General features: G+C 33.3%; 3 protein-coding genes across 3 annotated transcripts in view; 2 read left to right on the forward strand and 1 right to left on the reverse strand.

Moving 5' to 3' along the window:
• The first annotated feature begins 153 nt into the window (after positions 1 to 153).
• LOC120335306 (signal recognition particle 19 kDa protein-like) lies at positions 154 to 1,983 on the forward strand. The gene has a single exon (XM_039402797.2). The coding sequence runs from the start codon at positions 238 to 240 to the stop codon at positions 649 to 651; it is 414 nt and encodes a 137-aa protein (XP_039258731.1). The 5' UTR covers positions 154 to 237; the 3' UTR covers positions 652 to 1,983.
• Positions 1,984 to 2,043: 60 nt separating this feature from the next.
• LOC120335291 (WASH complex subunit 5-like) overlaps positions 2,044 to 14,703 on the forward strand; it is a 28,872-nt gene continuing 16,212 nt past the window's right edge. The window contains exons 1-7 of the mRNA XM_039402781.2: positions 2,044 to 2,201; positions 2,461 to 2,638; positions 3,484 to 3,568; positions 4,524 to 4,624; positions 5,002 to 5,200; positions 5,765 to 5,917; positions 6,274 to 6,387. Of these exons, the coding sequence (XP_039258715.2) occupies positions 2,045 to 2,201; positions 2,461 to 2,638; positions 3,484 to 3,568; positions 4,524 to 4,624; positions 5,002 to 5,200; positions 5,765 to 5,917; positions 6,274 to 6,387 (987 nt within the window). The 5' untranslated portion in view covers position 2,044. The remainder of the gene's footprint in view (positions 2,202 to 2,460; positions 2,639 to 3,483; positions 3,569 to 4,523; positions 4,625 to 5,001; positions 5,201 to 5,764; positions 5,918 to 6,273; positions 6,388 to 14,703) is intronic.
• On the reverse strand, positions 7,479 to 13,757 carry LOC120335298 (uncharacterized). Its single transcript, XM_039402790.2, has 6 exons — positions 13,427 to 13,757; positions 12,330 to 12,413; positions 11,679 to 11,812; positions 10,563 to 10,776; positions 9,353 to 9,573; positions 7,479 to 8,620 (listed from the first exon to the last, which is right to left on the reverse strand). Exons 1-6 carry the CDS (start codon positions 13,665 to 13,667, stop codon positions 7,787 to 7,789), a joined length of 1,728 nt encoding a protein of 575 aa, XP_039258724.2. The 5' UTR covers positions 13,668 to 13,757; the 3' UTR covers positions 7,479 to 7,786.

Raw genomic sequence — 14,703 nt, forward strand, 5'->3', positions numbered from 1 at the left:
TCGAATTGACCAATCTAAGTGCCTGGTATTTGAACCCATAAAATAAGGTCAAAAATAAAGACACATGTAAAAATAAGGACAGTTCTTAGAAATAAGGACAAAAATATTTTCTGAGTGACCGATGTAGTGATAGTCTACAAATATTTTTATATACTGTATGTTTCTGTATTTCAAGGCCCAAGTTAGAGTTTTCACTCTTTTATACTGTATATAATTATATCACATCACTTCTCTGCAATGGCAGTACAAGCTCCTGTGGCTGGTAAACACTACATATGCATTTATCCTGCCTATATTAATAGCAGAAAAACTTTGGCGGAAGGCAGGCGTATTGCCAAGTCAAAATGTGTGGAAAATCCTACTGTTAATGAGATGAAAGATGTTTGTGCTGCTGCTGGGTTGAAAGTTGTTCCAGAAAATAAATTGTATCCTAGAGAAATGTTTCGAGGAGATGTGTCTGTAAGGGGAAGAGTAAGAGTTCAACTCAAAAATGAAAAAAATGAACTAATGTCTGATCAATTTAAAAACAAGATGTCTCTAATGATATACCTTGGAGAAATGATCCCCAAACTGAAATCTCGGATACAAAAAACAGGAGGTGCGGAACAAGTGCAGCAAAAAGGAAAGAAAAATCAAAAGAAAAGGCGATGATGTCTGTTTAAAAATATGTTTGAAGCCAATGACAGAAATGTGTTCAAGCAAGGATTCAAACCTTGATGCATTGAAATAACGAATTCCGTTTTATATATGTGTGCAATGGTGATTTCTGATAGTTCACCGTAAAATGTTTATGGTTTGGATCACAATATAAACACTATTTAGGAATCATGAATTTTTTTATTTTTAACTCAAAGTTGCATGTATCTTTCCTGCTATCGAAGTGTAGAACTGAATACAAAAGTGGCTAATTTATGATCAACATCGGGGTGATCGAGAGTAAATAATATAAAAACGAAATCTGGTGATTTATGTTGTGTATAATACTGCTGCGACTACCGGTAAGTCATCACTAAAATATGATTTTAAGAATTACTTGTAGATTTTGCATCTCATCATGAAAATTCCATGTTTTTTTTCCACGATGATATAATTAATGTTAACCATATTATTGTCATTTTATTTACCAGGGACGTGAATACAAGACATGTGCTAGAAACATTGTAATATTTAATATAATAGCAATAATCATTGTTGCTTTGTGCATCTTACAACAGACACAATCTACTCTTTTGATAATTATTGAAATAGCCTTTTTTATATTCTTCGATGTTCAATGTTATTGTAAATGATCACGAACCTGAATATAAGGCATAATATGTTTAGCTTAAAATGATCCATAATTGAAAATATATGATCCAATGAAGCAATATGTTATTAGCTGTTTTTTGCTTTCTGCCTGTTTGGTCATGGATTAGTATGCCCAGACTACAAGAATAATATAGCAGAAAAAAGTAATATTATAAATTGAAATACATAGTTCATACTTTCATAGTATACCGTAGGTCTGCTATCTAATATGTGCTGGTTTCAATTACGTATGGATAAACTTTTCGTGACAACTTGTTTCTTCACAAACTATTCATGATAGCTGAACAATTTTTGAAGACTGTTGAAATAGCTTTACAGTTATATCCATATGATTTGGTAAATGATCTTGAAGAAGATATGTGTAACTCTTCCTACATGTATCCGAATTAGTCTTTTTTGTTTTAAATATATGAGATCCAAGCTCCAAATGTCTTATCCATTCCAAATATTTGATCTAAGTTGTTCTCAATGTCATTTGATGAAAAAATTGCAATGTCATTACTATTGTTTGAATTGGCATGAGATGTACTTTCTTGTATTTGAAGTCACCATTTCATTGTCTATTATTTGTTTCGTGTAAAAAGATGCAAAGATTATTTTTAATGGAGAAAGAAATGTGTGTGCAGTGTCTACATTATTGCCGTGTTTTATTTGATTTTTGGTGTATTTGACAGAGATTGTCTAGTTTTACTATCACAGTTTTATATGTAGCATATCATTGTCCCACGAAGGAAGTATGGCGCAAGATTTTTTGGCAGAAAACAATCTCTGCGGTCAAGCTATTCTTGGTCTCGTCAGTCGAGGAAATGCTGTGATTGCTGAAATTCTCAGATTGTCAGACTTCATACCCCCGGTGTTTAAACTGGAATCAAAGGCTGATCAATTGAAATATGGCAAGTTTATTATATATACAGATTTCTGTTTGCAATTCACATTTTGCTATGAAATAAAATATTACCGTACTTCAAAAAGTTAGCATTTTAGCTTTGCATTCAAATGTAATTATCCCAATATAAATTTGAAACAAATGTGACACAATTTTGATATCGAATAATATATAATTGTGGAAAAAGTAAATTGAGTTATTTTAGTGGAAATAAATTTTAATAGCTTTTCGCACTCTCTGATTGATTCATATGTTAAAACTCGCAGGTGAAATCATCTCAGATTTCAGTTATTTTCGAGCGGCAGAATTTTATGAGAACAGAATTGAAAAAAATACTCAACTTCAGGATTTGGATGATGAGTTCAGAGAAAATCACATCAGCATATTGACTCGATTCTACCTCACTTTTGAAAGTATTCATAAATATGTGATGGATCTTAATAGGTTTGTACATTATAATATTTCGTGCAATCCACTTTCGAATCTAGCTAGACTTAAAATTTATTCTTGTTAATATTATTGGTCAGGCATTTACAAGACAATATTATATTATATAACTTATTATTGAAGTCCATATTGAGAGAGGCATAATTCGGGAGACCAGAAAAATTTATATCCAATTCTGAACTCTTGAGCGCTTTCAAAATGAATCCAGCTCTGAACTATCACTAAATGTTTTTATTAACGAACGCTTTTTCTTTAATTACTTGAACTTGATTTGACCTTCTGTCAATTTGTTGACTTCTGTTATCACCTTTAAAATCTGGAATTTTTTTTAAAACTCCCAACCCGTCTGAGTTTAAGATGACAGTTTCATAGTCTCCAAAACCAGTCAAAACGACGCTACCGTAGTACGTGAACTAAGATGGTGGACACCAGAACATAGTATGTGTACTAGGATTAGACCATAATTTTATTCCAATTTTCCTTATTTTAGTTCTATTTCGAGTTCAAGGACTAGCCAAGTGAATCCTATACCGTAGTATTTGTACCTGAAACCCTGACCTGATACACATGTTCCGGTTTCCGCCATCTTGGTTCTCATACTACGGGAGTACCGTCAAAACATGCCAGACTCTAACCCCACAGCCATGAGACAAAATCTCATGCAAAGTTGCAAATTATACTCATATAGTATAACATCCTGAAATATAATATTTTCATGTTTCACCTGTCATGCTTACTGATCACATAGGGTTTGTTCCTAAAATCACTCGAACATAATTTCTTTTGTAAAATTTTAGTCGACAAAAATTTATTTGTCAAATTGGTAATTATCTTTTCGTCAGGTTTTTAGAAGAACTGAATGAAGGAATCTACATTCAACAAACCTTGGAATCTGTTTTAATCAATGAGGATGGGAAACAATTGTCTGTATGTTGATTTATGCTGCATTAGAAGTTATGATTAATATTTGATATGTTTTATAATCTCTTTTGTAACATTGATAATCATTGCCTACAACTAGTTAACACACTTTGTGTGAGCTATTTGTACAGTTCATACCACACTTAGTATGAGTTATATTTTGTTCAGTGCAACAATTTAGGAAATGCAATAGTTATTGAAATTTTTTTTAATTTAATCACTAAGCCGATTAAACAGTTTTACATACATTTGGATTTGCTGTGTAATATAAGAAAGGTTGTATTGTCTGCACACATATTATGACATCCTCATGCAAGTGTTGATTGCAGGATTTGCATTTATTAAACATTAAACTCTTTATAGAGCCATGTAATCACACCAGTTATTAATAATGTATAATATAATAAGCACAAAAAACAATACAATGGTAACATCAAATCTCAGAAACATGAAATTGAATGGTGCATGGGGTTTGAACCGCAGATATGTAATCTGCATTGCCGGTACTCCCGAAGTATGTGAACCAAGATGTCAGACACTGGTACATAGTATGTGTACCAGGTTAGTGTAAGGCCATAATTTCAGTTACAAATACTATGAGAGTCACTCGGCTAGTTCCTAAACTCTAGAACTAAAATAACAAAAATTGAAAAAAATTTATAGCCTGACCCCAACCTGGTACACATACTATGTTCTGGTGTCCGCCATCTTGGTTCACATACTTCATGAGTACTGCATTGACAATACATAAATGTCTAACACTTTACCTGCTTGGCACTGCCCACGATCCAAATGTGAATTAGAATAGTCCAAAGTGCATGCATATAGTGTGGGCAAAAACATCTTTTTGTAACTTCTAAACTGAAATATTATTGCCGTGAATGAGAATACTAGAATAATTTTCTTGGTTTTAAGAGCTTCAAAAAAAGTAATTGATCTGATAATTGGTTATCATTTTCAGTGTGAAGCACTGTTTCTGTATGGTGTGATGCTTCTTATCATTGATATGAAGATAGATGGATTGGTCAGGGAGAGAATGATGGTTTCATACTACAGATACAGGTTTGTATTTACTTATGCCATGATTATATTAAGGATCTCTTGTATTTTTTCAGCTGTGCGCTTTCTACCACAAGAGATTACCATGGGCTTCAAATTTATTATTTTTATTTTATGAGTATAGTAGGCTATATCATGAGAATGTAGCCTATAGTTAAAGATTTTAATATTATCTTCAAAGGTAGGTCAATCATGTCGGATCAAATTTTTGCTTGGTTTCTCGTCTAAATCAGGAACCATGTCACCCTGGACCATGGAATGATAAATCATTTTATACATTATGACTCCTAAATGCACAGAAGTACATAGTCTGTACATAGCCCTCATAGAATGTACGGTATGTTATTCGTTGTTTTCAACTTCTGAATTTTTCATCCTAGTGGTGCAGCACGTAATGCAGGCTCAGATTCCAACATTGATGACGTTTGTAAATTACTTCGTAGCACTGGATTGTCTCAACAACCAGGTGCTAAACGTCCACCTGGATATCCTGAAAACTATTTTTCTAGAGTTGAAGTAAACCCAACATTTGTCAGTATGGTGATTGGAAGAATGCGTTCAGATGATTTGTACAGTCAGGTGTGCTTTATATTTCTTGTCTGAAATTCTCAACTCAAACAATACCTTTGCAAGAATTACCCTTCATTTTTTTGTTCATATACAATGCTAAATCTCATTTCCACATACCATGGATGTCAACGGAGATTATTAATAATATTATTATTTATAATGTAATTAGTAATTAGTTTAATATTTCCCAACTCGAAAACATTTGCCATTCTTGTAAAACAATTTTTCTGAGAATTTTGAATTTTAAATATCAATTGATTACATTTTTTGGTACTCATGTAGTATGTGTACCACGTTAGGGTTAGGCCTTAATTTTAGCTACAAATACTAAGGGAGTCACTTGGCTAGTCCCCAAACTCGTAATAGAACTAAAATAAGGAAAACTGGAATAAAATTATGTCTTTACCCTAACCTGGGTTACATACTGTGTTCCGGTGTCTGTCATCTTGGTTCACATACTACGGGAGAGCCCATTTTTTGCCCTATTTTATAAGATTGTGTTATATTGTAAAAGTTATGCTATATTTGCTCTAATATATCACTCATATCAGACGAGTATACATTTTATTACAGATTGCAGCATATCCTCTTCCAGAACATAGAAGTACAGCACTTGCAACCCAAGCATCAATGCTGTATGTGGCTTTATATTTCACTCCTGATATCCTACATTCTCAACAAGCAAAGATGAGAGAAATTGTCGACAAATATTTTCCTGATAATTGGGTAAATAGAATATGAAGTTTTCAGTGCTTTTTCAGTTTAGGTTTTGGGATATACCGTACATATAATTTTTGTGCGATACAGCAACAGGTAAAGTTTTCCACAATTTAATCCTGGGAAAGATTTGTCTTCATGACATTTAGGTACCGGTATATTAATATCTGAATGATTCTGATATCTGATTTTTAAGGAAAAGTTATCAAATTCATTTTAAATTTCAACATAATTGTAATTTCACCATGATTAGAAGTAAACTAAGGCAATAAAACATCAAATTTAAACATCCAAATTCTTAGTTTGTTTGATTTCAATTCTTTGAAAAGTTTAGGTCAATGTGTTTATATGGAGGCATTTTACAGGTGATTAGTGTATACATGGGCATCATTGTGAACCTAATAGAAGCTTGGGAACCATATAAAGCCGCTAAAACAGCATTGCAGAATACATTGGATCAAGGCAATATCAAAGACCAGGTAAGCGGTTTCTTAATTAATAATGCACATTTTCTATGATTCAATTATAATCATGATTTTCCAATTCGTTGGAATAATTTCTATATTTGAAAATGTCTGTATCTGGTAATCACACAGCATACAAAATTGGAATGATAAGTACGGATGTCAGGGATATTTTCACAGGATCTTTTGAGTAAAAAATGGCAGAACATATTTATAAAAGGGTATTAGATGGGATTATTAAAAAAATATTATAAATAATTGATTCATTTTGTAGGCGAGCGGCTACCTATGTTGGCATCGCTGGCTGGCAATGACCACCAGCCTCACCTCACCAGGGGGTAATAAATTATGTGGGCAATGTCGAGCTGGCTAGGTTTCGGCCCTTCCAAACTATAGTAGCTTCTTACCTAGAGAAATTTCGTTTGGAGGCTTGTTTGGAGAGTAAGACATAAAAGTGTGCCATATTAAAAAATCAGAAAAAAGTAGACATTGAATTTTACACAATATCTCTTTTCCTTGTCCATGAATATCATGGACAATTATTGTCCAATTTGAAAGTATTTCCATTTTTAGGTATAGACATATTTTTCAAACAAACATGAATAGTTTTATAGGGCATTAAGAACTAAGAAGTCACTTCGTTGTTGAATGTCTTGCTGTCTGTGAAATATGTTATTTATCGTTTATTTCATTTTAAGAAATTTATTGTAAACTTCAATCCTCTACACCAGGGGTGCACAACACGGGGCACGCGTGCCAAATTTAGCACGCCATACGTTCAAACATGGAGCGCGAACGGTTTTGTGAACAAAATTTTTTTTTATTTATGATATAGGTACATTAAAATATCACGTTTATATCAAAATCATCAGTTTTTCAGAAGATTAAATTGTTTCAAAAAATAGATATTTGTTATTATTATGTATTATTATTGAAATTTGTTTGATGTGTTTTACGGGAGTTAATTTACAATACGAATCATTGTGCGTGGCACGCGACAAGATTATTTTGAAAAATTTGGCACATGTCCTCATTTGAGTTGTGCACCCCTGCTCTACACGATTCACGCAATTGTGTTCTATAAATTTTCGATGTATTTATTAAATAACATAGATCATGGAGATCTTTGTTTTGATACAATCACATTACTGTTCAGAATATTCGCATAGGAAATACTCGTATTTTCATTTGTAAAAATTGTTTTCATTATTGTTCTGATAATCTCTAGTCATTAAATCACATTCATGAATTCAATGCAAATTGTCATTGATAATGTGATATCACAAAAGATATTGAAAAAACCAAAACGACTGAGTATAAATGTCATATTCAGTTATTTTGCAACTACAAAACTATATTTTGGCTCAAAGAAAAGTTTTTTGCATAAAGAATAGTTCTGCTCTTCCTTGTTTGCTCATTTTGTCTCTCTTCTTACAAGGTTCATGGCAGTGCCCTTTGGTACCCTGATTATCCTAGGTGTTCTGGGAATGGCAGCAGGTACATTGTTTGGCGTGCTGAGTCTAGTCAAATGGCTGTATGTTACTTTTGCTTTTTTCTCCTGCCTCGTTGCCGCTCTTTCTATTTCTTTCAAGTGAGAACCGTGTAGTTTTGTTTTCACCATTCGCTTCAAACCTGGCAAGGGAGTTACTTCTTTCTTCCTGTAACTATTCCCTGAAGTTGCTGGCGTCACAAACGATTGAGGTAGAGGAAAATCTGAAAGATCCGCAATTTTGGAAGAAAGTCTTCTGACTTGTCTGTGTTCTTCTTTGTGTTTAACCATCACAGCTTGTGTAATGATAAGCAAGAATATGATGATGATTAAAAATGTGTAACCAGTTAGGAAGTAGTAAAGCCATTGGGGTATTGTGGCACAGTGTGGTAGCCCAATGTTGCTGTCTTTAGAACTCTTTGGTGGCTTTTCCACTGTTCCTTGATCATTCTTTCTCAGCACTTCACCTAAATGGCATAAATTACATGCCCAGCCGAGTCGTCCCGGTAATTCATTTGTAGAAACTCTGCCATCTTCATCTCTCTTTGTATACTCGTATGTGATGGAATAGTTTTCAGGATGGTATTGAAAAGTGAAACTTATTTCTTCACATTTTAATCCCATTTTTGCATGTTTTTTTGAACATTCAAAGTGAACGTCGAGGCTTAAATCAACTTGTGTTAATATATTCTTGACCCCAACTACATAATATGAATTGCTTCGTGTATGTAACAGTATTGCGGGAGTCGTTGTGTCATTCTGTATAAAAAAAAATGGTAGGGAGGGAGTTCATTTTTAGCGAATGTTATGTTGAAATTTGGATTGAAATATGTGGTGAATCTGTGGTTCCCAACTGCTGTTCTGATGGTTTTTCAGGCGGTCCCGAGAAATTACTTCTGCCGGCGTTACTGCTTGGTTACCGAAAAATCATACTTTTACAAGTATGATATTGATTGCTGACGATGTTATGACCGACGTTGAGTAGTCAGTCATTTTGTTAATTCTCATAAGTTTCTAAAGTCTAAAAATCTTTACCTGGTGTTTTAGTCCAGATCGCCCGCCCATAAAAGTGAACAACGAGTATTATCATATTTAGACAACAAAATGAATGTCTCTTAAATCAAAAATATGAAGGGTGCTGTACTACACAGACAGTTATTACTTTTTGTTCCATTTATATCAATATATTGTATCCGGTTTGTGAAGTCATTTTATTTTATTTTACCGGTCTGCTGGTAAGGTTGGGAACGAATCATTATATCTTGTTTGGTTGTTTCTAATCTAATGCTCATAACTATCTTTCATTCTATCTCCTAGCTTCTGTATGTTATATAATGTATGTTTACAATAAAATATAAATTGGTGGTTAGAATATTAGTCCCTTGTATTCTTGCAATAATAGAATGATCAAGAATAATTAAATTGACATGAATTTCAGAGTAAATTTCAGGAAAAAGGGAGTATTGGTCAATTCAGTATTGTCATTATTACCTGTTTATATTCCAATCCAACAGCTGGCGTTATCTTAGTTACACAATGCATAGCATTGAATGAAAATGCTGCAAACCAGACTGATCCAGCTCCTGCAATTATTGTCGTCAAAGATAACAAAACCAGCAGTGGTTTGATACAATGAGTTGACCATGGTTTGCTTAGTGTTATATAAATCGCTTTCCACGAGATGACAGTTAGCAGAATAGGTAGGAAGATGCCTAAAATAATATATATGGGATTGTATATGAGTATGGCCGTTTATGCTCTAGGGTTCGCACTCATGGCCATCAGTTTTTGGAACCTGTCTGAAAGTAATGAATTTGTTTCGGTCTTCTTTCGAATTGAAAAATTCTCAAGTTTAATCTTTTTAATTTGTCAAAAGTATTATTGAATATCACATCCTAGGACCTAGATATTTATAAAGGATCAAAGAATGTTAATTTGCTGATGTCAAGTGATATCAGCTATGACTTTGAATGGGCATTGATGTCGTGTTCAGAATAAATTTGGTGTCTCTATTGAACTGGGCACCATGATGTCCCATTATTATTTTCAAATCTTCAGATAGCTGATGATTATCATGGCAAATGCACTGATGAAGCTAAGTCTTCATCAGGCCACAACTAAGCTTGATATCGAATCCAACTTGTAAAATATAAACATAGGAACGCTCATGTCTTTTGAGCCATTTTAAATTCGATTTTAAAAATATTTTATAAATGAAACATAAAAACAATTAAATATCATATTTCAGTGTATTTTAGTTCCTAAAAAATAGGACTAGTGTGGTTACAAATGCAATCCAAGAAATAAATTGATGGTATCATCTTAGGGATGACTGTATGACTACCATCCAGTGATGTTTGAACCAAGTTGAATATTTAAATCAGTTGCTTATTTTTATTGAGGAATAATTTTGAATATTTTCATTTAAAAACTATCATTTTGAACACAAGAATAACTGCATCTAATTTCTGAAACTGTAAATAATAGAGAAGGAATGAAATCATTTTTCATCTTGACTTTTATTTGTTATTCGATAAACTCAACCCAATTGTGAGTTCACACTCAAAAATATTACTTCAGATTGTATATTATTTGGTTTTTGCCATCCTTGCGAAAAAGTCCATCTTCTTGACTCTATTAAACTATTATGGTTTGACAAACATTGAATTGTACATGATTCTGAAATTTCTGTTGGGATTACCTGCGATAATAAGCTTTGCTGTTATTCCTGGCTCGACAATTGCTGAACATTGCACCACGTAAGAATAGATGAGATACAACTGTGCTGGACCAACAGAAATCATGAACATGCATTCAATAAACATCTTGAAACATGGAAACACATGCCAATGTGTCGATTTGCAATTGGATTTAAATTTTGTTGAGGATTCATCTGATATTTCAGTTCCTTTGTCCTGCAAAAATGTAACAAGCTTTTCTTAAATTAAAGCTAAAGGATAAATTTTGTGAGAATTTTCTAATGTCACGTAATAATGCAGTTTTGTATGAAATGAATGCAATAGTGTTGTAATATATCTTAAGAGAAATTTTACAACTTGATGTTATTTAAATTTTCCAGAAAAGCACCTCGCTGTAGCAATTGTCACATACATGATCGTGCGTGGGTCGCCCGCTTTTCTACAGGGAAGTTATAATTTGAGGGCCTTAACCGTAAAAACGAATCTTTATTAAGATGCTGCTTGGAGAAAATGAGTGAAATTATTTCTTTGATTTCTACATTTCTGTGTGGTTCAATGGCAGCTTAAAAGAAAGTCAATGTCTTGATATGAAATTTCAAGCAATGGCCAACCTCATAACGTTGCTCATTATTAAAAATTGATGTACTCAATTATCCATTACCAACCCATTACAACGGTGGTCACCAAACTTTATAGACAGGGGGTCAGGTATGAGTCAAACTGTGTTGAAAACGGACTGGAAAAATATTTTTGTCAATGCAAAATATACTTACGGTATACTTGTTATACTACTATACTAATGCTATATAATAAATTCACATAAGTTGGGAAATCCATTCAATTTATTCAACAATATAAATTCTACATTTCGGAAAAAGTTTTGAATATTAAATTCTTTATCGCAGAATATAGGTCAAGTACATCGCAGCAAAACAAATATACAAGATTTCACAATTTCTTCGTGGTATTGCAGGCCAGATGAAGTGACACAAAGAGTCGGATCTGGCCCGCAGGCCCTAGTTTTGTGACCCCTGCAATACAATAATACTATAAACTGAATAAATCACTGTAATTTCAAAAGTAAATTTAAATAATTAGAATCGGACGCTTCTACTTACTGTTGTTGAACTTTCGCCATCCTCTGTATCCTGAACATGATCATAATATGAATCTTGCGGAGATATTTGGTTGCTTTTTACATTCCCAAATTCAGCTCTACATGCATTTTCTTTTTCAGTGATAATCAGTAGTGCTAAAAATAGGTCAAGAATATGGTTGTAACTTTCTACATGAGCATAAGCCGGTACTCCCGTAGTATGTGTACCAGGTTAGGGTTAGGCCATAACTGGTTACGATTTTCCTTATTTTAGTTGTTTTAAAGGTTTGGAGACTGTTTGTGTTAGCCAAGTGAATACACCCCCTGCCCATAGTAATCAGTCCCTGTGCACAACTCGATGTGAATTAGGCGAGCAAAATTAGTTACCTCCATATTGGTACACATACTTCTGGAGCACCCATAAACCAATAAAACTTGGTTCAATTAAAAAAAACTATTGTGATGTCACATTATTTTTGGCGTTTATCAAGTTCAGCACTTTTCATTCAGTTTTTTTCTTGGTATATAAAAATGACTACCATTGAGAAATAATTCTGATTGGATTTTATTGGTTCAGTCATTCGCCATCTTGCTGTATCATACACTTATTTGTATTTGAGGCATTGTGTACCGCCAATTTCAATTTATAAAATAAGTTTATATTTAAACTCACTTTTTCCTGTTGTCCACATGAAAAAGACAGTAAAGACACTCGATGCAAATGTCATTCCAGCAAAACTTAATTCAATGTTCAGTTCTGTAAAAAGCAAGTTTAACATCTAATGCTGCAATTTAGACTGAAGCAAATCTCAACCACGTTTTGTTTCAGCTCAGATTTAAACCGGGCACTTTTAGTCGTGGTTCATAAACATGGTTCATTAAATATTAGTGCAATATCTTATGAGGTGCTGCTTATACAGAGCCTTGTTCAGAGGCATGAAATGTTGTAGAAATTTCTGCTACAATGTGTTAAATTAAAAAACAAAGCATTAGACTAAACTGTACTCCGAAGCATGTGAACCAAGATGACAGACACATCGGAACGTAGTATGTGTACCAGGTTCCGATTAGGCCGTTATATAATGCCAAAACAGAAAGATTCCGATCCTTTCTAATAATAGTAACTCCATATCATATCGTTAAATATCAATGGATGATGTATAGGGTCTTGTTAGGAGAGAAAGGATAAGCGTTGCTTAAAAATGGTATATTGGGTCTGCTACCATAGGTGGGCGAAGTTTTTGTACCAGGGGCCAAATAATTTTTCCCATCTAGACTGGCGGGCCAAATGTGGAGTAAAAAATTACATTTTATGAACAATATTTACAGTGTTGCAAAAGCAATGGTGGATCAATCTTAATATTTGTAAATTCATTGAGCTATTTTTTAGCTAAAACATTAAAATTTGCTTTTAGTTCGGTCGTGGCAGCATCGGGCGTGCCAGATTGAATTAGCCAGCGGGTTGGATTTGGCCCGTGGGATGTAGTATGCACATGTCAGGCCTAATCTTATTGTTTGATATGATATTCAAATACTGCTTATAAAGTACAGGTAGATGTTTCAAAAAGATTGTCATTGAATCAAATATGGTTTTTAATGCCATAAAATCTTTCAGCTTGCATATTGATTCAATAAAAAGTAGTATTTGTACCTGAAATTATGCCCTAACCCTAACGGTAACCCTGTTTCGGTGTCCGCCATCTTGGTTCTCGTATTACATGAGTACCAAAAATTATTTGTATTTCAACTTATGGTAGGTACATCACTTACCTTGTGGATAGAAAAAATTAAATTTCCGATAAAAGTACAAGTATGAGATGTATATATCAAGAGGCAGATTAATGATGGTGCATAATGAAGAAAAGAAGTATAACCATTCCATTCCATGATCATAAAAGCTATGAAATACTCCACCCGCCACCTTTTTGAAGAAATTTTCAATCCATCCATAAAATGGCCTCCAAATTTCATGACACATTGATTTTAGAGATTCGTCGACTTTGCCTAACATGGTTCTATTGTCACTTCACTTATTTGATAATCACAATGGAATAGTATTTTGTAAACGCTATTGAAAAAACTTTAAACTTATCCTCACTCACTTATTCAGTAATTATGTACAAAGTGTCCAGAAAAAAAAAAGAATCCACAATTTAATAATTACTTCTATTAAATTGAATAAAATTAATTTAACACTTGAACTTCTGTTTGTGCATGATTATCTCAAAATTTCATTAATCTAGGATGCTTTGTCAAGTTTTATTCCCTGGGATATGTTTCGATTGACCTGGGTACTGTTTTTCGAGTCACCTTATTTTAGTCCATTTTCAGTAGACATTAGGATTTTTATTATCATTATAATATCAAACTACATTCCTGGACTCAATCTATGTCTATATCTGGCATTCTGATTCTTTCCACTAGTGACAAGGTTTTATATTGTATGATTTTTAGCATACATATTATTAATAATTTATAAAAATGTCTTTTTATCTCCAGAATCCCCCTAAAGCTTTTCTCTTTGGAATAAATAGCTTTCACATCATAATTATGAGACTTCCGTTATTTATTGTGCCATAAAAATCACACATGTGTTAACTTTTGGACTTCTAATAATGATTTAGTTAGTTGAAGTTGAATTGAAATTGGACCAAATCTCTCCCTTCATATTGATCCCAAGACCCTAGCACGACGATTCGAAATTAACTTGACTCTGCACAGTGTACTTAGGCAACAGAAGTAACTAATGTATTTGTAACTATCAGTTGGGGTTACTCGAGAGGCTATCTACCTTTTCCTTGTTCTATGCCTTGTGATAGTGGATCCGTATAATGCAAGGATGCTGTAGCATGATGGCTATTTTCCTTCTCATCCAAGAGTCTTGCTTCAAAACAACACAAATGTATTTCTGTAATACATTGTCTGACCGCAGTCAGATTGCTTATGTAGACTTTGCAAAAATTAAATTCTATTTCCTGTTACCAGATTCTGTTGAATTTCAAGTGTAACTTAAATTGAGATTTAAAATTTGAATATGGAAATTCTTA

This window comes from Styela clava, chromosome 2, assembly GCF_964204865.1.
Source record: "Styela clava chromosome 2, kaStyClav1.hap1.2, whole genome shotgun sequence".
Taxonomy (NCBI): domain Eukaryota; kingdom Metazoa; phylum Chordata; class Ascidiacea; order Stolidobranchia; family Styelidae; genus Styela; species Styela clava.